Consider the following 24,316-nt stretch of genomic DNA (forward strand, 5'->3'; position numbering starts at 1 on the left):
TGTTAGCACAGACAACAGCGACTACATAAGGAACAAAAATACAAAACACTATACCCATCAGTTATTCATAAAGAAATGTGTGGCAATATCATTATTAGTATAGAAATTACATTTTTTTTTATTTATTTTTTTACTTCCCTCTTCATACATCCTAAGAAAACATTACAGAACATCACTTCTCAAAACATGTCTTGATTTAGTCACTAAATCATACAAAGCTACACTCATAGTAAGATATCTGCAATACTCTTTATGGCTTATAAGCTAACGTCAGGTATGTATGTATGGTATGTTCTCTGGGAGTGAGGATTCAATGTATGGTCACTCCAAATATGAGAGGTTTGTAAAATAATAAAATGTGGGTAACAAGTTATTGTGAAAGCATTAACATTTTATACCAATACCTGCAATAAATAAATATACCTCACAGTACATAACATATCAAGTATTTAGCACTGTAGTAGAGTAGGAAAATAATTACTTACAATTCAGATCTAAATAAATACAGATTTCCCTATATATTTTGTGGAAAGTCAATGGATGTCTTTGTAACTCAAGATTCTAAATCAGTCAAGGAAGCCATATACTGCTGAGGTTCGTGTTATTTGTTCAAGTTATAATACAGTTACTTAAAATATGCAACTTACACTACATGACAAAAAGTATGTGGAGAACCTGCTCGTTGAACATTTAATTCCAAAATCATGGCCATTAATATGGAGTTGTTCCCCCTTTGATACTATAACAGCCTCCACTCAGCTGGGAAGGCTTTCCACTAGATGTTGGAACATTGCAGCAGGGACTGGCTTCCATTCAGCCACAAGAGCATTATTAGTTAGGTCATGCACTGATGTTGGGCGATTAGGCCGGACTCGCAGTCTGCGTTCCAATTCATCCCAAAGGTTTCCGATGGGGTTGATGTCAGGGCTCTGTGCAGGCCAGTCAAGTTTGTCCACACTCATCTCGACAAACCATTTCTGTATGGACCCCGCTTTGTGCACGGGGGCATTATCATGCTGAAACAGGAAGCACAGAATCGTCTAGAATGTCATTGTATGCTGTAGCGTTAAGATTTCCATTCACTGGAACTAAGGGGCCTAGCCTGAACCATGAAAAACAGCCACAGACTTTATAGTCTACAACTTTATAGTTGGCATAAGGCATTGGGGCAGGTAGCGTTCTCCTGGCATCCGCCAAACCCAGATTCGTCCATCGGATTGACAGATGGTGAAGCGTGATTCATCACTCCAGAGAACACGTTTCCACTACTCCAGAGTCCAATGGCGGCGAGCTTTACACCACTCCAGCCGACGCTTGGCATTACGCATGGTGATCTTAGGCTGGTGTTGCGGCTGCTCTGCCATGGAAACCCATTTCATGAAGCTCCCCTGACGAACTCGGCGGTCCTGTTCTGTGAGCTTGTGTGGCCTACCACTTCGCGGCTGAGCCGTTGTTGCTCCTAGACACAATGGTTCACAATAACAGCAATTACAGTTGACCGGGGCAGCTATAGCAGAGCAGAAATCTGACAAACGAACTTATTGGAAAGATGGTATCCTATTACAGTGCCACGTTGAAAGTCACTGAGCTCTTCAGTAAGGCCATTTTTCTGCCAATGTTTGTCTATGGAGATTGCATGGCTGTGTGCTTGATTTTAAACACTTGTCAGCAATGAGTGTGGCTAAAATAAACAAATCCACAAATTTGAAGGTGTGTCCACATACCTTTGGCCATGTGGTGTATGATTGAGACAGAAAATGTCTTGGTCTACAATGACCACATTTCCTAATCTTGTTCTCACTTAAATACCCCCCAAAAATGAGATACAAGTCAAAGCCCTTGAGGGGCAAACAATCAATTAAATGAATAAAGTTGGTCTTCATTGATAGGTTTTCGCAAATCCACTGAGGTGCATTCAGAGAAAAGTTAATACCACCAGTTTAACAATTAAGGCGCAGAGAGGATCCTGACTCATCTAAATGTGTGTATGTGTGTTCTGCTGGGTGCTTCCTGCTGGGTGTGCATGCACCTGCAGCCATCTGTCATTCCCTCTGTGCGTGCATGTGATGGTACTCTATCCCTCGATGTCGTCCCTTCCTACAGGGAATGCTTTTATCACCTGGGAGATGCGCTCTGCGATGGTTCTGCTGCTGGCAATGATCAGCCTCCTGGACATCAGGTCAAATGGGCCTCCTGGGTAGGACAACAATACAATAGATCCATGTTATAGCAAGTGCCCAGTACTCATTTTAACCTCATTGAGAACTTTAAGATATAATTAATAAAAATATAATTAATAAGATCAATAAAATAATTTACTCATGACTTGGAGGCCTTGATCATGTACCATCTACAATCCACACCACTTCTTCAGAAGCCCGCCACATCCTGGTTACAACTATGTACAGTAGGTAGCATCGCTGCAGTGCACAGTAAATCACCTGAGATGTCCATGATGACACCCCCAGCCTCTCTAATGATGGCAGCTCCTCCAGCCATGTCCCAGCAGTGGATGCCCATGTGGTAGTAGGCATCAGCCGCTCCGCACGCCACCAGGCACATGTTGACTGCCGCACTGCCCGGCGAGCGGATGCTACGGGAGCAACATTTGCTTGTTAGCCTCATACATATCTAAACCACTGTAAGTCAAACAACAATCACGTGTGGCTCAATGGGTAGAGCATGGCACTTGCACTTTTGATGCACTACTGTAAGTCGCTTTGGATAAAAACGTCTGCTAAATGGTATATATTATTATATTACATCTCTCTTTCTGTGGCCTTATTAATGTTTGATGCATTACAAGCTCACAATATTGAGATGATGTTTAAACAGAGAGTGTGGGAAGTAATGTTTACCCGTGTACAGGGATGGTGAGGATTGTCTCGATGTTGCCCATCATGGTTTTGAAGTGCTCTGGATCCTTCTTAAAGCCCATCTCTGTCAGGACCAAGGACTTGGTGATGTCTACACAGAGAGTGTCATGAGTTATGACTACTCATTGAATCCATTACACAACAAACTAGCATAACGCTAACCAAGCTAAATCTCATACAATAAAATGAGATACAATTCATCTGTATATCTTCCTAGTGTTATCATGATCAATTGATTCCTAATAGCTGTTATGACAGACCATTTTGAAGGCACAACGCTCAAATTAAGAGAAATGAGGATGTAGGATCAGTTTAACTGACCTTTTAGATCATAATGACGAAGATTACATGGACGGGGGGACCAGACCCTCGATCAGCACTCCTACTCTAGAACGCTTTATGAATACCAGCCCTGATGTTTGGTACTTGGTGAATGACTCTCCCTAGTTGATATTATCTCAATTGGCTCAGCCAGACAGACAAGGCTGTACAACATACCTTTCTGCCCAGACACTTTGATGGGTTCTCCATTACAGAATGACCCTTTCCCCTTCCGTGCTGTGTACATCTTGTCCTCTTGGCAGCTGTAGACAATGCCAAACTCTATCTGAGTCAAAGACATTGCATAGAGAGAAGGATGACTTCAAATGCAAAGTCAAAACCTGCTGAGTTCCTGCTACTCAGTTATTACTGTCTTATAAATCTCATGACGTTGCCAAACACAGAAAACCTTTACCTCTTTCTTCACAGCAAAACCAATCGACATAGAGACAAAGGGGAATCTGAGGTAAAAGAAAAGAGAAAATGTGTTAAGGTATTAAATAAGTGAACTCCTAGAGGAACTAAGCACATAAAAATCTATTTCTATTAAAACCCTTGAGGTCACGCCAGGAAAAATCTTGTTAAAAATAGCCATTTTAATATGAAGCTACCTATGCCCCCCCCAAAAAATACTATTGATGTAGGAGGCTATAGCTTCTTTGGTTATGAGTGTTACGTTCCCCAGTTTCTGGTTTGTATTTGAGTGTGTGTTTCAGGAGATAGATTCCTGAAAACTCCCCAAGCAGCTGATTGGTCGACCCCAGGCTAATTGATGATTGGAGCTGACCCCGCCCCCTCGTCAAGAAGCAGCTGACTCTAATCACCATTGCCACCAGAAGATATAAAAGCCAGTGTTCTGTTCAGAAGAAGGAGATCATGAGAAAGATTAGAGGGAGATTGAATGTTTTGGAGAAATCATTAGAAAGAGTTCTGTGTTTGTTGCTTTGTCAAAGCTTCTTTAGTGGCCTGAGTTAGTTTACTCAGTTTAGTTGTAAAGTGTTTGTGAAATTGTTAATAATTATTCTGTTTCATTTGTTGCCAGGGGGGAAGGGGAAGGCACTTAGGGAGTGCTTAGGCAAGAGGCCCGAGGGCATACATATACCCGTAGTACATTCAATGTCTAGGCACACTAGGTAAGACCTGGGCGGACCACCCCCTGTATTTTGGTTAGGGCACCAGGTGGTGCAAGTTAGGTAAGTTAAGTGGGTAGGCAGGTTAGATAGGAGAGGGGGAGCTTTGATATTTACTTTCTTTCCTTTGGTTCCGTCCAGCCCCTTTTCCCCATATTACCGTGTAGGAAATAAATCCTAGTAAACGGTAAATTCTGCCTTTGTCGTCCTTTCTCGCACCTACGGTCCATACCTCTTTCGCTTCACGGAGAGTTGAGTTGCAGCAGGGAGTTGAGTTCCCTCTTTTTAGAGGCGTGCGTAACAATGAGGACATTAGATGCTTTCATCATATGTTAGGCTATATAATGGGGCATGTTTGCAATACAGAACTGTAACATTGTGCAGCACCTGTGGACAAAGTTGGTGGTCCCATCAATGGGGTCAATGATCCAGGTGGGATTATCAGTTAGGTTGCTGGTTGCTCCCGCCGCTACAGACTCTTCACCTATAAAACTGGTGAAAGAAGAATTGGAAGAAGATGGTGGATAATGAATATCAGAGACAGAAGCACAGTACCACACCTTTCAGGCACTTAGGAACCAGACCTGGATCAAATACAAATAATTGATGTGTGCTTGACCTGCATGCAAAGTGGGCAAAATGTGCACTTTCGGAACTAATGAATCGGGTTCCATTATACTACGCAAGCTAAATCAATTTCAAGCATTTTAGTTATGCATTTGACCCAAGTCTGCTGGGAACAATGTCAAGAAATAGACTCTCGAAAGCAGCAAATGGTGGTGAGTGGTGGTGCAGGCTTTAAAGCCCTGCAGTGAGCTACTGTACCTGTGTGTGGGGAACTTCTCCTTGATGGAGGAGATGATGAGTTGCTCCACCTTCTGGTCGGTCTCAGTGACCAGGTCCACAGGGGAGCTCTTCTGCATGATGGAGATGTCCTTCTGCAACGCTTCTTGGATCATCTGACAGAGAGAGATTAGAAAGAGAGAATGTCAGCCAGCTAGTCTCATGAGGGATTAATTAATAGGGATGATAATAATAACAATAATTGTTTGAATCAAATTTTATTGGTCACATACACATGGTTAGCAGATGTTATTGCGAGTGTAGCGAAATGCTTGTGCTTCTAGTTCCGACAGTTCAGCAATATCTAACAATTAATCTAACAATTCCACAACAACTACCTAATACACACAAATCTAAGTAAAGGAATAAAAATATCTAAATATATGGATGAGTAATGACAGAGCGGCATAGGCAAGATGCAACAGATGGTGTAAAATACAGTATATACATACGAAATGAGTAATGCTAGATATGTAAACATTATTAAAGTGACATTATTAAAGTGACTAGTGTTCCATTTATTAAAGTGGCCAATGATTTCAAAACTGTATGTAGGCAGCAGCCTCTCTGTCTTAGTGATGGCTGTTAAACAGTCTGACGGCTTTGAGATAGAAGCTGTCTTTCTGTCCTAGCTTTGATGCACCTGAACTGACCTCGCCTTCTGGATGGTAGTGAGATGAACAGGCAGTGGCTCAGGTGGTTGTTGTCCTTGATGATCTTTTTGGCCTAACTGTGACATCGGGTGCTGTAGGTGTCCTGGAGGGCAGGTAGTTTGCCCCCGGTGATACGTTGTGCAGACCGCACCACCCTCTGGAGAGCCCTGACGTTGTGGGCAGTGCAGTTGCCGTACCAGGCGGTGATACAGCCCGACAGGATGCTCTCAATTGTGCACCTGTAAAGGTTTGTGAGGGTTTTAGGTGACAAGTCACATTTCTTCAGCCTCCTGAGGTTGAAGAGGCGCTGTTGCGCCTTCTGCCCCACACTGTCTGTGTATGTGGACCATTTCATTTTGTCTGTGATGTGTATGCCGAGGAACTTAAAAAAACATTCCACCTTCTCCACTACTGTCCCTTCGTGGAAAGCGGGGTGCTCCCTCTGCTGTTTCTTGAAGTCCACGATCATCTCCTTTGTTTTGTTGATGTTGAGTGAGAGATTGTTTTCCTGACACCACACTCCGAGAACCCTCACCTCCTCCCTGTAGGCTGTCTCGTAGTTCTTGGTAATCAAGCCTACTACTGTTGTGTGTCTACAAACTTGATTGAGATGGAGGCGTGCATGGCCATGCAGTCATGGGTGAACAGGGGGTACCGGAGGGGGCTGAGCACGCACCCAAGTCTGGCCCCAATGTTGAGGATCAGCGAAGTGGAGATGATGTTTCCTACCTTCACCACCTGGGGGCGGCCCGTTAGGAAGTCCAGGACCCAATTGCACAGGGCAGGGTTGAGACCCAGGGCTTAAAGCTTAATGATGAGCTTAGATGGTACTATGGTGTTGAATTCTGAGCTATAGTCAATGAACAGCATTCTTACATAGGTATTCCTCTTGTCCAAATGGAATAGGGCAGTGTGCAGTGTGATGGCGATTGCATTGTCTGTGGCCTATTGGGGTGGTAAGCAAATTGAAGTGGGTCTAGGGTGACAGGTAAGGTGGAGTTGATATGATCCTTGACTAGTCTCTCAAAGCACTTCATGATGACAGAAGTGAGTGCAACGGGGCGATAGTCATTTAGTTCAGTTACCTTTGCAGTCTTGAGTACAGGAACAATGGTGGCCATCTTGAAGGATGTGGGGACAGCAGACTGGGATAGGGAGACATTGAATATGTCCGTAAACACACCAGCCAGCAGGTCTGTGCATGTTCTGAGGACGCGGCTAGGGATGCCGTCTGGGCCGGCAGCCTTATGAGGGTTAACACGTTTAAATGTCTTACGTTGGCCACGGCGGAGAGCGCATAGTCCTTGGAAGCGGGCCGCGTCGGTGGTACTGTATTATCCTTAAAGCGGGCAAAGAAGGTGTTTAGTTTGTCTGGAAGCAAGACATTGGTATCCATGACGTTGATGGTTTTCCTTTTGTAGTCCGTGATTGTCTGTAGACCCTGCCACATACGTCTTGTGTCTGAGTCATTGAATTGCGACTCCACTTTGTCTCTATACTGACATGTTGCTTGTTTGATTGCCTTGCCGAGTGAATAACTACACTGTTTGTATTCGGCCATATTCCCAGTCACCTTTCCATGGTTAAATGCGGTGGTTCGCGCTTTCAGTTTTGTGCGAATGCCGCCATCTATCCACGGTTTCTGGTTAGGGTAGGTTTTAATAGTCACAGTGGGTACAACATCTCCTATACACTTCCTTATAAACTCACTCACCAGATCCGCATATTATTCTCTGAGGCTAGCCGGAACATATCCCAGTCTGCGTGATCAAAACGGATTGGATTTATATAACGTTGTTCCACCTACAGTTGAAGTCGGAAGTTTACATACACTTAGGTTGGAGTCATTACAACTCGTTTTTCAACCACTCCACAAATTTCTTGTTAACAAACTATAGTTTTGGCAAGTCGATTAGGACATCTACTTTGTGCATGACACAAGTAATTTTTCCAACAATTGATTACAGACAGACTATTTCACATATCATTCACTGTATCACAATTCCAGTGGGTCAGAAGTTTACATACACTAAGTTGACTGTGCCTTTAAACAGCTTGGAAAATTCCAGAAAATGATGTCATGGCTTTAGAAGCTTCTGATAGGCTAATTGACATCATTTGAGTCAATTGGAGGTGTACCTGTGGATGCATTTCAAGGCCTACCTTCAAACTCAGTGCCTCTTTGCTTGACATCATGGGAAAAACAAAAGAAATCAGCCAAGACCTCAGAAAAAAATTGTAGACCTCCACAAGTCTGGTTCCTCCTCGGGAGCAATTTCCAAACGCTTGAAGGTACCACGTTCATCTGTACAAACAATAGTACGCAAGTATAAACACCATGGGACCACGCAGCCGTCATACCGCTCAGGAAGGAGACGCGTTCTGTCTCCTAGAGATGAATGTACTTTGGTAAAAAAGAAAAAGTACAAATCAATCCCAGAACAACAGCAAAGGACCTTGTGAAGATGCTGGAGGAAACAGGTACAAAGGTATCTATATCCACAGTAAAACGAGTCCTATATCAATATAACCTGACAGGCCGCTCAGCAAGGAAGAAGCCACTGCTCCAAAACCTCCATAAAAAGACCAGACTACGGTTTGCAACTGCACATGGGGACAAAGATCGTATTTTTTTGAGAAATGTCCTCTGTTCTGATGAAACAAAAATAGAACTGTTTGGCCATAATGACCATCGTTATGTTTGGAGGAAAAAGGGGAAGGCTTGCAACACCATCCCAAACGTGAAGCATTGGGGTGGCAGCATCATGTTGTGGGGGTGCTTTGCTGCAGGAGGGACTGGTGCACTTCACAAAATAGATGGCATCATGAGGGAGGAAAATTATGTGGATATCTTGAAGCAACATCTCAAGACATTAGTCAGGAAGTTAAAGCTTGGTCACAATGGGTCTTCCAAATGGACAATGACCCCAAGCATACTTCCAAAGTTGTGGCAAAATGGCTTAAAGACAACAAAGTCAAGGTATTGGAGTGGCCATCACAAAGCCCTGACCTCAATCCCATAGAAAATTTGTGGGCAGAACTGAAAAAGTGTGTGCGAGCAAGGAGGCCTATTAACCTGACTCAGTTACACCAGCTCTGTCAGAAGGAATGGGCCAAAATTCACCCAACTTATTGTGGGAAGCTTGTGGAAGGCTACCTGAAAGGTTTGACCCAAGTAAAACAATTTAAAGGCAATGCTATCAAATACTAATTGAGTGTATGTAAACGTCTGACCCACTGGGAATGTGATGAAAGAAATTAAAGCTGAAATAAGTCATTCTCTCTACTATTATTGTGACATTTCACATTCTTAAAATGAAGTGGTGATCCTAACTGACCTAAGACAAGGAATTGTTAGTAGGATTAAATGTCAGGAATTGTGGAAAAACGGAGTTTAAATGTATTTGGCTAAGGTGTATGTAAACTTCCGACTTCAACTATACATACAGTAGAGTAGGTGCTCAAAGCACTTTACATATTATGGGGTTTTATAAGGTTTTTTACATGCTTAACTAACTATAAGCTAGTAGGGCTTCTTATGCATTAAAGTTTGAATTGCTGACTCATGTGAACCTGCATTTTCCATTGTTCTCAGACTTACCAGTGCTCAAGGCCTAACCATGGGGCCACAGCCTGAAATATGTGTGTGTATGCAACAAATGTATCAGGACGTAAGGGATGAGCAGAAGTGTAAAATAATGTGTGTGTGTGTGTTAAGAAGGGCACTGTACTGTGTGACCGAGACTGTGCTAATCTTAGAGAGGCACAGGAGGGGTGTAGAGGGAGGGGGGTGAATCAGGAGACTGCTGACTGTGGTGTACAATAGACAATAACAGATAAACTATACACACGAAGAACATTTGTGAGGTTCTGAGTTATGCACTATAACCCAATACTATAACACACGTGATTGAATATTAGCAACTGTATATGTGATTGAATACTCAACGTGATTGAATATTAGCAAACTGTTGGCCTGGGCGCCTGGGTGTCTGTGCTGGAAGTAACAGTTAGCCCCAGATAAGAGTGCTGGGAAGCTGTAGTTAGCCTTGAGCGAGAACAGTGGGCATTGTATACAGGTGCAAATAGCTCAGACAATGTTGCAAAACTCTGACCTCAGTCTCTGGGGTGAGGGAGCGTAATCTACACAGCAACAGGACACCAGAGAGCGCAAAGGGGCTGGGACCAGCTTATGCGCCAACACCAACGATAGGCTGGGTGAGTCTAAACCACGCCCAGTCTCTACTCTGACAGGCCGGCTCGGAAGTGGGAACTATCTCTGTCATGAGTATAATATACTATCTTTGTCAGGAACAAATCAGTTCTCTGTCTTATCCTGCGTGATGAAACATTGAACCCGTATATACGGAAATTGCATTTGCCATTTAATAACTTTTGAATTAAACAATTATTTTAACCAAGTTCAGGTGTGCTATTGTTCCTATCTCAGTTGAACCTTCGCAGCCTTAACAATAGTAAGGCGTGAAACTCACCTCTTCCACCACCAATTTGTAGCACCCACTTGGGCGATGACAGATCACTGTTTCATTACTGTAACGTTTTCATTATAATGGTTTATATAAGCACAGCACCCTGATGAGAGTATGATAGCCCACTATGATAGACTACAAGGCATTGATAAACCATAATGTTCTACAGCTCAGCATTTAACACCATAGTACCCTCCAAACTCGTCATCAAGCTCGAGACCCTGGGTCTCGACCCCGCCCTGTGCAACTGGGTCTCGACCCCGCCCTGTGCAACTGGGTCCTGGACTTCCTGACGGGCCGCCCCCAGGTGGTGAGGGTAGGTAACAACATCTCCACCCCGCTGATCCTCAACACTGGGGCCCCACAAGGGTGCGTTCTGAGCCCTCTCCTGTACTCCCTGTTCACCCACGACTGCGTGGCCATGCACGCCTCCAACTCAATCATCAAGTTTGCGGACAACACTACAGTGGTAGGCTTGATTACCAACAACGACGAGACGGCCTACAGGGAGGAGGTGAGGGCCCTCGGAGTGTGGTGTCAGGAAAATAACCTCACACTCAACGTCAACAAAACAAAGGAGATGATTGTGGACTTCAGGAAACAGCAGAGGGAGCACCCCCCTATCCACATCGACGGGACAGTAGTGGAGAGGTGGTGGAAAGTTTTAAGTTCCTCGGTGTACACATCACGGACAAACTGAATTGGTCCACCCACACAGACAGCGTTGTGAAGAAGGCGCAGCAGCGCCTCTTCAACCTCAGGAGGCTGAAGAAATTCGGCTTGTCACCAAAAGCACTCACAAACTTCTACAGATGCACAATCGAGAGCATCCTGTCGGGCTGTATCACCGCCTGGTACGGCAACTGCTCCGCCCACAACCGTAAGGCTCTCCAGAGGGTAGTGAGGTCTGCACAACGCATCACCGGGGGCAAACTACCTGCCCTCCAGGACACCTACACCACCCAATGTCACAGGAAGGCCATAAAGATCATCAAGGACAACAACCACCCAAGCCACTGCCTGTTCACCCCGCTATCATCCAGAAGGCGAGGTCAGTACAGGTGCATCAAAGCAGGGACCGAGAGACTGAAAAACAGCTTCTATCTCAAGGCCATCAGACTGTTAAACAGCCACCACTAACATTTCGTGGCCGCTGCCAACATACTGACTCAACTCCAGCCACTTTAATAATGGGAATTGATGGAAATTATGTAAAAATGTACCACTAGCCACTTTAAACAATGCCACTTAATATAATGTTTACATACCCTACATTACTCATCTCATATGTATATGTATATACTGTACTCTATATCATCTACTGCATCTTGCCATCTTTATGTAATACATGTATCACTAGCCACTTTAAACTATGCCACTTTATGTTTACATACCCTACATTACTCATCTCATATGTATATACTGTACTCTATACCATCTACTGCATCTTGCCTATGCCGTTCTGTACCATCACTCATTCATATATCTTTATGTACATATTCTTTATCCCTTTACACTTGTGTGTATAAGGTAGTAGTTGTGGAATTGTTAGGTTAGATTACTTGTTGGTTATCACTGCATTGTCGGAACTAGAAGCACAAGCATTTCGCTACACTCGCATTAACATCTGCTAACCATGTGTATGTGACAAATAAAATTTGATTTGATTTGATAAGGCAGGTTTCCCAACTGGCGGCCCACAGGCTGAATTTGGTGCGCGGGTGATTTTATTTGGCCCCCAAGTTTTCTAGGCAAAATTTTTAGAAATAAAAAAAACATTGAAATTCTTGTACATAAAGACTGTAAAAACCAGCTCCAAGTGATTTTAATTTAGGACATCTGTTCCAAAGTATTCCCATGCATAATAGAGAGATGAAGTGCCTTCTTCAGAAAGTATTCACACCCCTTGACTTTTTCACATTTTGTTGTGTTACAGCCTGAATTTAAAATGGATTAAATATAGATTTTTTTGGTCACTGGCCTTCACATAATACCCCATAATGTCATAGTGAAATTATATATTTTTTTAATATTTACAAATTAATTAAAAATGAAAAGCTGAAAAGTCTTGAGTCAATAAGTATTCAACCGCTTTACGGCAAGCCTAAATAAGTTCAGGAGTAAAGATGTGTATGGAGTCACTGTGTGCAATAATAGTGTTTAACATGATTTTTGAATGACTACCTCGTCTCTTTACCCGACCCATACAATTATCTGCAAGGCCTCTCAGTCGACAAGTGAATTTCAAACACAGATTCAACCACAATGACCAGGGAGATTTTCCATTGCCTCGCAAAGTAGGGCACCTATTGGTAGATGTGTACAAATAAAGCAGACATTGAATATCCCTTTTAGCATGGTATTAATTAGACTTTGGATGGTGTATAAATGGTGTATCAATACACCCAGTCACTACAAAGATATGGGTGCCCTTCTTAACTCAGTTGCCCGGAGAAGAAGGAAACCAGGGATTTCACCATTAGGCCAATGGTGACTTTAATGTCTGTGATAGGAGAAAACTGAGGATGGATCAACAACATTGTAGTTACTCCAAAATACTAACCTAATTGACAGAGTGAAAAGGAAGCCTCTACAGAATACAAATATTTCAAAAGATGCATCCTGTTTGTAACAAGGCACACAAGTAATACTGTACAAAATGTACAAATTGTTATGTTTGAGACAAATCCAACAAAAACACATAACTAAAAAACACATTAAAACTACTTGAAAATCTATGGGAAGACCTGCAAATGGTTGTGTAGCATTGATCAACAACCAATTTTACAGAGCTTGAAGAATTTTGAAAAAAACGAATGGGTAAATATTGCACAATCCAGGTGTGGAATGCTTAGAGATTTACCCATAAAGACTCAGTTGTAATCACTGCCAAAGGTGCTTCTACAAAGTATTGACTCAGTGGTCTGAATACTTATGTAAATTATTTATTTCTGTATTTCATATTCAATACATTAAGGGGTATGAATACTTTCTGAAAGCACTTTATGTGATCGTATACAAATGTAAGCAAGGTTTGAAAGTATTATTATTTAGTATAATATTCTATCTGTTTGGGCTTTTTGCGGTCAATTTGCATTCATGTTCCGGCCCCCTTGACTATCCGCTCAAGAAAGAAATCGGCCCGCGGCTGAATCTAGTTGATGATCCCTGACATCATGTAATATTATTCACCGTAACCTAGCTAGTAGGGTATAATACTGTTTTCTCACCTTCCCAGCCTCTTTGGTCACCTCAAGGCAGTGGTCCATGCACTCTTTCCAAGGGTCTGCCATGATGACGACAACCTAAACAAACAAGTAACAACACCCAATGTGAGAATTATATTCAAACCGGAGCTGGATTTCCCAAAAGCACTAAAATCATATTAATTCCATTGAAACTAAATGGCCAAAATATTATATTTGTACTACGATGCTTTTCGGAAACCCAGCCCTGGAGAATAATTTGCAAGAGGTTAACAAATTATTCTAGCTAAATAGAAAAATAAATAATCAACGTCGAAAATGTTACACATAACCAAGCTAACGTTAGCTAACGTTAGCCAGCTGACAGGCTATGAGGTCTTCCCGGCATTGAGCACTAGCAAAATCAGCAAGGATACACAACAGCTAGCTAGTGACCAGATAACCGCCCTATAAATTGTAACAATAATCGATTTGCCAGCAAAGACAGTTTGAAAACCGAAACTTACTGTATTGTTTCCCTTTTCTAACCTCTGCACTACTATTCTGCCAGCAGCACAAATTATGACATCATTTTCCTATAGCAATGACAAAACCTTCAAAATAAAAGCCAGCATTTGAATACCGTTGTAATATCATTTGCTGATTAAAAGGATATTGCAATTTAATTATTGGCCGTGTTTATTTTGGCATCAAGAAAGGCAATTAGTAATTTCTGAAAACGGATTTAAACATACGTTTAAAAAAAATACAATGTTGACACTGGTATGTTGAGAATATTGGGATGTAGAGAAAAAAACGTTACTACCTGTATCAGCTAAGTGGGATGGGAAATAATCAGTAGGGTCTCTACTAACCAAATAGGGGGCAGAGAAAAGCCAGCAGCAGACCATGCAACACAGTCCCCCTCAAAAACGAAACATATTTGGTTACCCTGCTGAGTATTTCCCAACCCCACTTAGCTGAGACAGTTAGAAATGTCAACAACCCAATATGTATTACAGAGTATTGCATTGGGTGCTATGGAGGGCTGTAAAAAGGGCCAGCAGCAGGCCGTGTGACACAATCCCCCTCAAAAGACCCAATTGAGGATTTTTCCACCCCAGGCATGTTGGCATTTATTGACATGAATCTTGCCCTGGTGGCAGCTCTGCTGAGTAGTCACCCTAACCCTAACTGATTTTAAACCTAACCTTAACCACACTGCTAACCTTAAATTAAGCTAACTTTTGTTTTCATAACCTGTTACAAAAAATACAATTTTGACTTTGCAGCTGCCCCATCTAGTGGAAATCGCTCAGCTCTGCCTCCAGGGCAAGATTCATGACAACAACTGTCAACCTGGGGATAGCGAGGGGGTGGAGTGAGAAAAAAATGCAGCAGGCCATGTGACACAGTCCCCCTCAAAAAGTAACCATGTTAGGTTAGTAGAGACCCTACTGAGTATTTTCCACGGCAGTTTATATGAGATGGTAGTCATTTTTTTTCTCTACAACACAAAACGTATCCCATATACAGCAGTGGAGGTTGCTGAGGGGAGAACGGTTCATAATGGCTGGAACGGAGTAAATGGAATAAAACACATGGAATACTGTGTTATGTGTTTGATACCATTCCACCTATTCCACTCCAGCCATTACCACAAGCCCATCCTTCCCAATTAAGGTGCCAACAACCTCCGATGATCTACAGTATATTGCATATGGAGGGAGCAAAATAAGGTGCCAACAGCATTATGTATAATGTCGCGCTCACATGCCAGTCGGAACTTGGAAACAATGACATTTCTAATTTTCTAACTCGTTGTACTAAGATGATCCCAGTTTCCAACTATCAGAATCAACCAATCAGAAGCTCTACGCAAATAACCTACATTTATTTTAACTTGGAGGTTCCGAGTTTCCGATAGCATATGAACACGGCATAAGACCTGTTGCCCACCAGAAGAGATCTAGTTTAATTCTATTGATTCTATTGAGTAATTACAGTAATATACACTGCCGTTCAAAACTTTGGGGTCACTTAGAAATGTCCTTGTTTTTGAAAGAAAAGCTAATTTTTTGGTCCATTAAAATAACATCAACTTGATCAGAAATACAGTGTAGACATTGCTAAATTGTAAATGACTATTGTAGCTGGAAACGGCTGATTTTTAATGGAATATCTGCATAGGTGTACAGAGGCCCATTATCAGCTACCATCACTCCTGTGTTCCAATGGCACGTTGTGTTAGCTAATCCAAGTTTATCATTTAAAAGGCTAATTGTTCATTAGAAAACCGTTTTGCAATTATGTTAGCACAGATGAAAACTGTTGTGCTAATTAAAGAAGCAATAAAACTGGCCTTCTTTAGACTAGTTGAGTATCTGGAGCGTCAGCATTTGTGGTTTCAATTACAGGCTGACATCGCCTGGTATATAGGTCCTGGATTCCAGGAAGCTTGGCCCCGCAGATGTATTGGGCCGTACACACACTACCCTCTGTAGCACCTTACGGTCAGATACCGAGCAGTTGCCATACCAGCCGGTGATGCAACCGGTCAGGATTCTCTCGCTGGTGGAGCTGTATAACTTTTTGATGATCTGGTCTATACCAAATCGTTTCAGTCTCCTGAGGGGGAAAATGTGTTGTCGTGCCCTCTCCACGACTGTCTTGGGGTGCTTACACCATGATAGTTTGTTGGTGATGTGGACACCAAGGAACTTGAAACTCTCAACCCGCTCCACTTCAGCCCCGTCGATGTAAATGGGGGGGCTGTTCTGCCCTCCTTTTCCTATAGTCCACGATCATCTCCTTTGTCATGCTCACAATGAGGGAGAGGTTTTTGGCCTGGCACTGCACTGACAGATTTCATCGTTGTTGGTGATCATGCCAACCAACGTTGTGTCATCAGCAAACTTAATGATGGTGGTGGAATCGTGCTTGTCCACGCAGTTGTGAGTGAACAGGGAGTACAGGAGGGGACTAAGCACACACCTGAGGGGCACTGGTGTTGAGGATCAGCGTTGCAGATGTGTTGTTGCCTACCCTTACCACCTGTCGGTGGCCTGCCAGGAAGTCCAGGATCCAGTTTCAGAGGGATGTGTCCCAGGGTCCTTAGCTTAGTGATGAGCTTTCTGGGCACTATTTTGTTGAACGCTGAGCTGTAGTCAATGAACAGTATTCTCACATAGGTGTTCCTTTTGTCCAGGTGGGAAAGGGCAGTATAGAGTGCGATTGAGATTGCGTCATCTGTGGATCTATTGGGGCGGTATGTGAATTGGAGATGGTCTAGGGTTTCCAGGATGATGGTGTTGATGTGAGCCATGACCAGCCTTTCAAAGCACTTCATAGCTACGGACATGAGTGCTACGTGGCGGTAATCATTTAGGCTTCTGGAGTCACTGGTACTTCCGAGTCACTGGTACTTCCTGCTTTAGATTTTGCTTATAAGCAGGAATCAGGAGGATAGAGATGTGGTCAGATTTGCCAAATGGAGGGAGAGGGATAGCTTTGTATCCATCTCTGTGTGTGGAGTAAAGGTGGTCTAGAATTGTTTTCCTTCTTGTTGCACATGTGATATGCTGGTAGAAACTAGGTGGAACAGATTTAAGTTTGCCTGCATTAATAAATCCTCTCAGGGATAGGCGTCCCGCTAGCGGGACAACTTCCGGTGAAACTGGAGGGCATGCAATTCAAATAAATAATCATAAAAATGATGGATATTAAACATTTATGTACATACAAGTGTCTTATATCGGTTGAAAGCTTAAATTCTTGTTAGCCTAACTGCACTGTCTGATTTACAGTAGCTAATACAGCGAAAGCATGCCATGCGATTGTTTGAGGATGGTGATCAAATATTTTTCCACCGGCACAGGTTTCATAAATTCACAAATAGCGATGAAATATTCACTTACTTGCTGAAAATCTTCCTCTGATTTGTCATCCAAAGGGTCCCAGCTACAACATGTAGTGTCGTTTTGTTAGATAAAATCCTTCTTTATATCCCAAAGTCAGTTTAGTTGGCAACATCGATTTGACTAATCCACTCGTTCAACATGCAGAGAAAATAATCAGAAAATCTACCCCTAAACTTTGTTTCAAAAAGTCGAAATACATTTTTATTTACTCCTCAGATACCCTAAAATGTAATCAAACTATAATATTTCTTATGGAAAGAAGTATGTTCAATAGGAAACTGATTTTAGCAGGTGCGCCTTGTCGTCATGGCGCGCCCAAACACTGTGTTCCTGTACTAAAACTGATATTTCTTATTTGTTTTAGAGGTTACAAGCCTGAAACCTTGAAGATGGACTGCTGACACCCTGTGGAAGCCATAGGAATTGCATCCTGGCAACTAGAATTCAGTATGCCCCTTTCCATTGTAAGAGCATGGCTTCTCAAAAAAAAAACTCAGGTTGGTTTTTCTTTGGATTTTCTCCTACCATAGCTATTGTGTTATAGTCTCCTACATTATTTTAACATTTCTAAAACGTCAAAGTGTTTTCTTTCCAATGGTACCAATTATATGCATATCCTGGCTTCAGGGCCTGAGAAACAGGCAGTTTACTTTGGTCACGTTAGTCAGGCGGAAATTGAGAAAAAAGGGGCCTAGCTCTAAGTTAAAGTCCCCAGCTACTCGGAGCGCCGCTTCTGGATGAGCATTTTCTTGTTTGCTTATGGCCTTATACAGCTCGTTGAGTGCGGTCTTAGTGCCAGCATCGATTTGTGGTGGTATATAGATGGCTACGAATAATATAGATGAGAACTCTCTTGGTAGATAGTGTGGTCCACAGCTTATGTTATTAAAGGGAAATTCCTTAAATATACATAATTGGTTTAAAAATACCAGTATTTATGTAAACTTTAAAAAAAAAAAATGCTGGTATTAATAATAATTGTATCTGTATTTGTTTCCTATGTGGTTCCAATGCTGTGCAACACAGTTGTACTGCACTAGTGCAACAACAACAACAAAAATCGATATTCCCAGGCTTAGCATTTTTGCAGGATGACTCTTATTTTGAAGAAAATAAATCCGTGTTTGCACTGCCAGCAGAATGGGTAATACCAGACTAGAAAAGGCAAAGCGAGAGGGTTTACTCCCCCGGAATCTGTCCATGAAAAGAAGACCAAGAAGTCAATGAGAGTGTCAACAACAAAAAAGTAATTGCTAATTTGCTACGTGAGGCTTATTTGATCGAATAGACGTTGTGTAGTGGTTAGGTTGTTAGGAATGCACTGGTATAAGTGGACGCACGTGGCATTTCGGCAAAAATATTACAAACTTGAATTCGGAGTTGTGCTGTTGTTTACAAGCGTATCTGCCGTCTCACTGGCTAGAGAATGATCCCATATTTCCATTGTTAGTCGCGTTACCGCTCTATCTTGTCAATATAATATAAACTCTTAGGTAATACCACAGGTAGAAGAATAATGAGCCTGCCTTCCATGTATTTCCATTGTTAGTCGCGTGACCGCTCTATCTTGTCAATATAATATAAACTCTTAGGTAATACCACAGGTAAAAGAATAATGAGCCTGAGCCAGACGTTTAGCCAAATGTATAAATCTGAAGCATCCGTTTGGCAATTCCGTTCCCCACCAAATATGGTGATGAGAAGAAGCCCAGTAGACGGCTGTGGGAGAAGATGGATTTTGGCCGAAATTCTGCACATGAGACATTTGATCTCAATACAGTTTTCTGTTCCCAAAAATACAATATGTTACGAACAGACTTTTTCCTTTGCCAAATTTTTTTTTAAATGGTGTTGTTTGGAAGGAGTACAAGAGCGAATTGAGTTATTGCACACGCAATAAGATCAGAGTAGGCGTGTCCTAATTGAAATATGCTAATATATGCTAGAACGAGCCAATACGAGAGATCACCATGATGTCACAATAGCAAACAAATTTAGTTCCAGATGGAAAAAGTTGCGTTCTGTGCATGGTTTTATTAGGGTTCTCTGCATGGTTGTGCTCTGTATTCGCAAATCAGTAATCGCATAATGACATTACAGTAAGGAGCTGGTGTAATCGACTTTCCAACTAACATGATCATTGTAAATGTCGTAGTGCTATTTCATGGTGTAATCTCGAAATTACCTCGCAGATGGCGGTTGTGAGCCAATAGATCCATTCATTACCTAGCTATGTGAGGTTAGTGAGCCACGTCCAAAACTGTTAGTTCGCAATCAACGAGCAATATGATAGACTGTGCTTGTTTATTCATAGATAAAGGATATCAGTCAAGCAATAATGTCGTCTGTTAAACAGACGTTATTTTCTGTGTAAAACATTAACTTCCAAAAATCAAGCAGGCAACTAGTTCAAATCTGGTAGCTAGATGAGGAAAACAATTCTCACATAAAAAGTGTAATTATTACATATCGACTATGGTGTACTGTATGTATGCCAGACAAGTAGCTAGCTACAGTAGTACTCTTTTTGATGACCTCCTAGCCCCAGCAACTCACGTATGGCAGGTTATGGAACCGTTATTGGCATCGGATTATGAAATAGGTGTGTGCTGATGTAGCTACCAAGCCAGTTTATTCAATGAAAACGAGGGTTGTTTGTCTATGCTCGATAAAGTTACATCTGCATTCATCCATACGTGCTGACAAGATAGCCAATGCAATGGCTGAGGCAGGAATATCTACCTAGCTACCACGCAGGCTGGCACCTTGTGGTCATGGTGTTCAAACGAAATATCTGAAAAATAACAAAACAATAACTGGAGCAGATTAGCTATTTATCCAAAATTGCAATTAGAGCTAGCTAGCTGGCTATATGTATTATTCTTTTTTACACATACATGGCTCTGGTTAGCATACAGGTTAGCTGCAAACAAGGCAATGTAGTCATTACATTTTTTTTCAAGCAAAGTTTAAGGGAGTTGTACTCTACCACCATCTAACACTACACTCAAAAATAATTCTAAAAATAAATAAAAAGAATACCCTACTCAAAAATATTTAGTCCTACCTTATGCCAACAACCTGAAAGGATGGGACATCACCACACCCTGTAACTCTTCTGATGTAAAGTCTCGCACACCCAAATACCTCTGCAGCTGCCACCACAACTTCAATTTTCTTACGTTCCATCCTTGCAGTACAGTTGATAACCACTGTTATAAATGCTAAAAATCCAATCTTACTGAAACATATCACTTGTTGGCCTATCCCTCTGTACTGGTACATATCTACTACTCACACCACTCCTCTCCGGATCCCTCCCCCTTGACCCACCTTCCTCTACTTTCTTCACTGCCTCAGCATATGACAACTTCTGCACTACTCTAACCCTGGAAACCTGTCTCGCATGGGACATTTCTGATCCCCAGCCCCATGGGCACCCCTACAATTAACACATATCTCTACTTTCCCCAATGCTACACATTCCTTTGTCTCATGCCCTTCTGCACACCTAGGAACCTCCCTCCTACACACTGCTGCCCCATGCCCATAAGCTTGACACCTGTAACAATGTAATGTATTCGGCACATCATACAGGATAACTTATATATCCTAACATCACATTGTTGGGCAAAGACTCAACATCAAAACTCAAAAGAACAGACAATGACTCTTCTGTTTCACCACTCTCGCCACCCTGTCTGCGTCACACAAAACAACGAGCATCACAAACACCGGGAATCTTCTCCTTCAGTTGGTCAACTTTTACATTTACCGCTACCCCAGTAATCACTCCTTTCGCTCTCATTTTCTTGAGAGCGAAACAATTCACATTTCTTGCCCCCATTTGTTTTTAACGCCTAACACCTTCTTCCTCTGACCAGCAGAAACACAAACAATTATCACAAGACCACTTCTGGTTACCTTCACCGATTCCACAGTACCCAACTCTGTTTTCACCCACCCTGAAACCACAAATGGATCAGCCAAAAGGCAAGGGTCCACTTTTTCCAAAAACTTCACTCTTACTGACACAGACTCATCTTTGTCTTGACCCTCAGTGCAAGCCCCGGGTTCTGAGAACTTCAAACTTACTACTTCCGATACTTCGCCCTCATTCACTTCAATTTCTCCTCCTGCCTTCAGCTCACTCTGCTTACACTTTCTACCATTCTTCTTTAACAAACCATCTCCCTTTTTCCTGCCACTTTTAACTGACTCAAGCTCACCGCCTTCTTCCCTCTCTCTCTTCGACCTCCTCTGCCTTTTTTCCCCTCCATTCCTCCGTATTCCAAGTATTCGTCTCCTTATGATAATACTGCACTTCTCCTGACATACATCTTGTTCTTGCTTTCTCAAGGGACGCCATTTAACCGGCTGTCACAATCTACGTACAAGCAGCACGAACCCCTCGGGATGTAGCGCTCAACAGTGCATCCCACTTATAAAGCGTCTGTTTCGTCTTGATGTTATTCTTTATCAAAAGCTACCGCAACGCTTTTCCATTTCAAACTAGCTTGCTCTTCCAACCACCATCCCTGTGTTGAGCTTCCAAAATTGTTCCAGGGGAGGGAATACCTGTATAAACGGCCACTATTGGTTCAATGGAATTATTGACAGTAAAAGAACCACTGAAGTGCTGAACCGTCATTCACAGCATGAAAAAAACTCTACTTACTAGAAGGAGCTCAGCCTTCCTTGCAATACCAGTGGCAGCAGAGGGTGCCATTCAAGCTAAATACAAAATGAATGGTGTCCAACTGAGCAAAACAATTTTTTCCCATGTTATGACTAAATTAAACATTGTTGCAGTGTCATATTTATATTTTATTACACAAATTAAGGCCTGATTACTATTAAAATATAACTTATGTTTGTAAGAAGCTAGTTCCTCTCTCTTGTGCCTTATTGCTTAATCATAGCAGTCAAACTAGTTAAATCGACATCCATTGATGGAAAATGATCTGGCGAGTTTAATAAGGACAAATTATATTTTCTCGTCACATATTCAAATTCCTTTATTATGCCATGTCATAGCTTGCAATGATTATTATTTTGAGGAAACCCAAATTTAGCTTCTAAAGTCATTACAAGTTACTATGATATTCCTTCTTAATTGGCTAGATAGTGTTATGGGGGAAAAAATATTATATAGATATGGCAACTCCTCTCTTGCTGTAAAAAAAAAAGTTTTCAGGCCTTTTGGGCAGGTTTTGAGTGCTTATTGGGCTAGAAATTTTAGCTTGACTTGGGAACCCTGGTGAGCAGTGCTACACCTGTTGTATTCGGCGCATGTGACAAATAACATTTTATTGGATTAGAATTCTAAATAAATCACAGACAGTGTCACCAGTAAAGCACCCCCACACCATCATACCTCCATGCTTCACGGTGGGAACCACACATGCGGAGGTCATCCGTTCACCTACTCTGCGTCTCACAAAGACAGCAGTTGGAACCAAAAATCTCAAATTTGGACTCATCAGACCAAAGGACAGATTTCCACCGGTCTAATGTCCATTGCGCATGTTCTTTTGGCCCAAGCAAGTCTCTTCTTATTATTGGTTTCCTTTTGTAGTGGTTTCTTTGCATCAATTCGACCATGAAGGCCTGATTCACGCAGTCTCCTCTGAACAGTTGATGTTGAGATGTCTTTTACTTGAACTCTGTGAAGCATTTATTTGGGCTGCAATTTCTGAGGCTGGTAACTCTAACTTATCCTCTGCAGCAGAGGTAACTCTGGTTCTTCCTTTCCTGTGGCGGTCCTCATGAGAGCCAGTCTCATCATAAGGCTTGATGGTTTTTGCGACTGCACTGAAATTTTCCAGATGGACTGACCTTCATGTCTTAAAGTAATGATGGACTGTTGTTTCTCTTTCCTTATTTTTGGCTCCCGAGTGGCGCAGCGGTCTAAGACACTGCATCTCAGGGCAAGAGGTGTCACTGCAGTCTCTGGTTTGAATCCAGACTGCATCACATCTGGCTGTGTTTGGGAGTCCCATTAGGGTGGCGCGCAATTGGTCCAGTGCTGGCTGTGGTAGGCCATCATTGTAAATAAGAATTTGTTCTTAAATTACTTGCCTAGTTACATTTTTTAAAAGCTGTTCTTGCCATAATATGGACTTGGTCTTTTACAAAATAGGGCTATCTCCTGTATACCACCCCTACCTTGTCACAACACAACTGATTGGCTCAAACGCATTAAGAAGGGAATAAATTCCACAAACTAACTTTTAACAAGGCACACCTGTTAATTGAAACACATTCCAGGCACCTACCTCTTGAAGCTGGTTGTGAGAATACCAAGAGTGTGCAAAGCTGTCAAGGCAAAGAGTGGCTACTATGAAAAATGTGTTTAACACTATTTTGGTTTCTACATGATTCTATGTGTTATTTCATAGTGTTGATGTCTTCACTATTATTCTACGATGTAAAACTAAAGAAAAAACCTTGAATGATTAGGTGTGTCCAAACCTTTGACTGGTAACAGTATGCGCCCAAAGTCGTTTTCTAGTGCTTTGTCTCCCTTATTTCTTGATGTGCATCAGTTCCAGCGTATTAATATGTTTTATGGAAATAGCTGTCACCATAAGGACAATCTAAATAGCCTACCTACAACTGGTCAAAAGTTGTCACAACGTGTGCGTCTGTTGCTCTCTCCTCTCGATCACGTGCCTCAGCCTGTCTCACGATCACGTGCCTCAGTGAAGAGCAGGTCACAGTGAAATATATGTATTGATAAATGCCATGGCGGCCGCGGTGCAATTTAGAAATAGCCCAAAAACCCTGTACCAATACATTTTCACCCGCGACATCGTTTTCAAAGTAGCCCAATATACAGACAACTACGAACATGGCAACACTGCAGCTCACCCCCCTCTTTCTGACAAATGAAAGC

The 24,316-nt window shown here is 42.2% G+C and overlaps 1 protein-coding gene across 3 annotated transcripts; it reads right to left on the minus strand.

Annotated features, from left to right (window-relative positions):
* Positions 1 to 1,408: 1,408 nt before the first annotated feature.
* LOC120028055 (inositol monophosphatase 1-like) lies at positions 1,409 to 24,230 on the minus strand. Of its 3 annotated transcripts, none has more exons than XM_038973203.1 (9): positions 24,031 to 24,230; positions 13,544 to 13,618; positions 5,153 to 5,286; positions 4,715 to 4,819; positions 3,613 to 3,658; positions 3,375 to 3,483; positions 2,859 to 2,967; positions 2,442 to 2,593; positions 1,409 to 2,193 (listed from the first exon to the last, which is right to left on the minus strand). In XM_038973203.1, the coding sequence occupies exons 2-9, from the start codon at positions 13,604 to 13,606 to the stop codon at positions 2,075 to 2,077; spliced, it is 837 nt and encodes a 278-aa protein (XP_038829131.1). In that variant the 5' UTR covers positions 13,607 to 13,618; positions 24,031 to 24,230; the 3' UTR covers positions 1,409 to 2,074. The 3 variants fall into 3 exon arrangements, with proteins under 3 accessions (XP_038829131.1, XP_038829132.1, XP_038829130.1); XM_038973204.1 differs by lacking the exon at positions 24,031 to 24,230 and adding an exon at positions 23,893 to 23,992; XM_038973202.1 differs by lacking the exon at positions 24,031 to 24,230 and adding an exon at positions 14,026 to 14,084.
* Between the last annotated feature and the right edge of the window lie 86 nt (positions 24,231 to 24,316).

This window comes from Salvelinus namaycush, chromosome 33 (genome assembly GCF_016432855.1).
Source record: "Salvelinus namaycush isolate Seneca chromosome 33, SaNama_1.0, whole genome shotgun sequence".
In the NCBI taxonomy this organism is placed as follows: Eukaryota; Metazoa; Chordata; class Actinopteri; order Salmoniformes; family Salmonidae; genus Salvelinus; species Salvelinus namaycush.

What these genes read in the sequence shown, in the direction of transcription:
- LOC120028055 (XM_038973203.1), bottom strand. Translation starts at nt 13,606, where the DNA reads ATGGCAGACCCTTGGAAAGAGTGCATGGACCACTGCCTTGAGGTGACC. An exon ending in TGACCAAAGAGGCTGGGAAG is followed by an intron (nt 5,287 to 13,543) that starts GTGAGAAAACAG and finishes TCTCTCTGTCAG; the next exon opens with ATGATCCAAGAAGCGTTGCA. An exon ending in TGTCATCATGGACATCTCAG is followed by an intron (nt 2,194 to 2,441) that starts GTGATTTACTGT and finishes TGTCCTACCCAG; the next exon opens with GAGGCCCATTTGACCTGATG.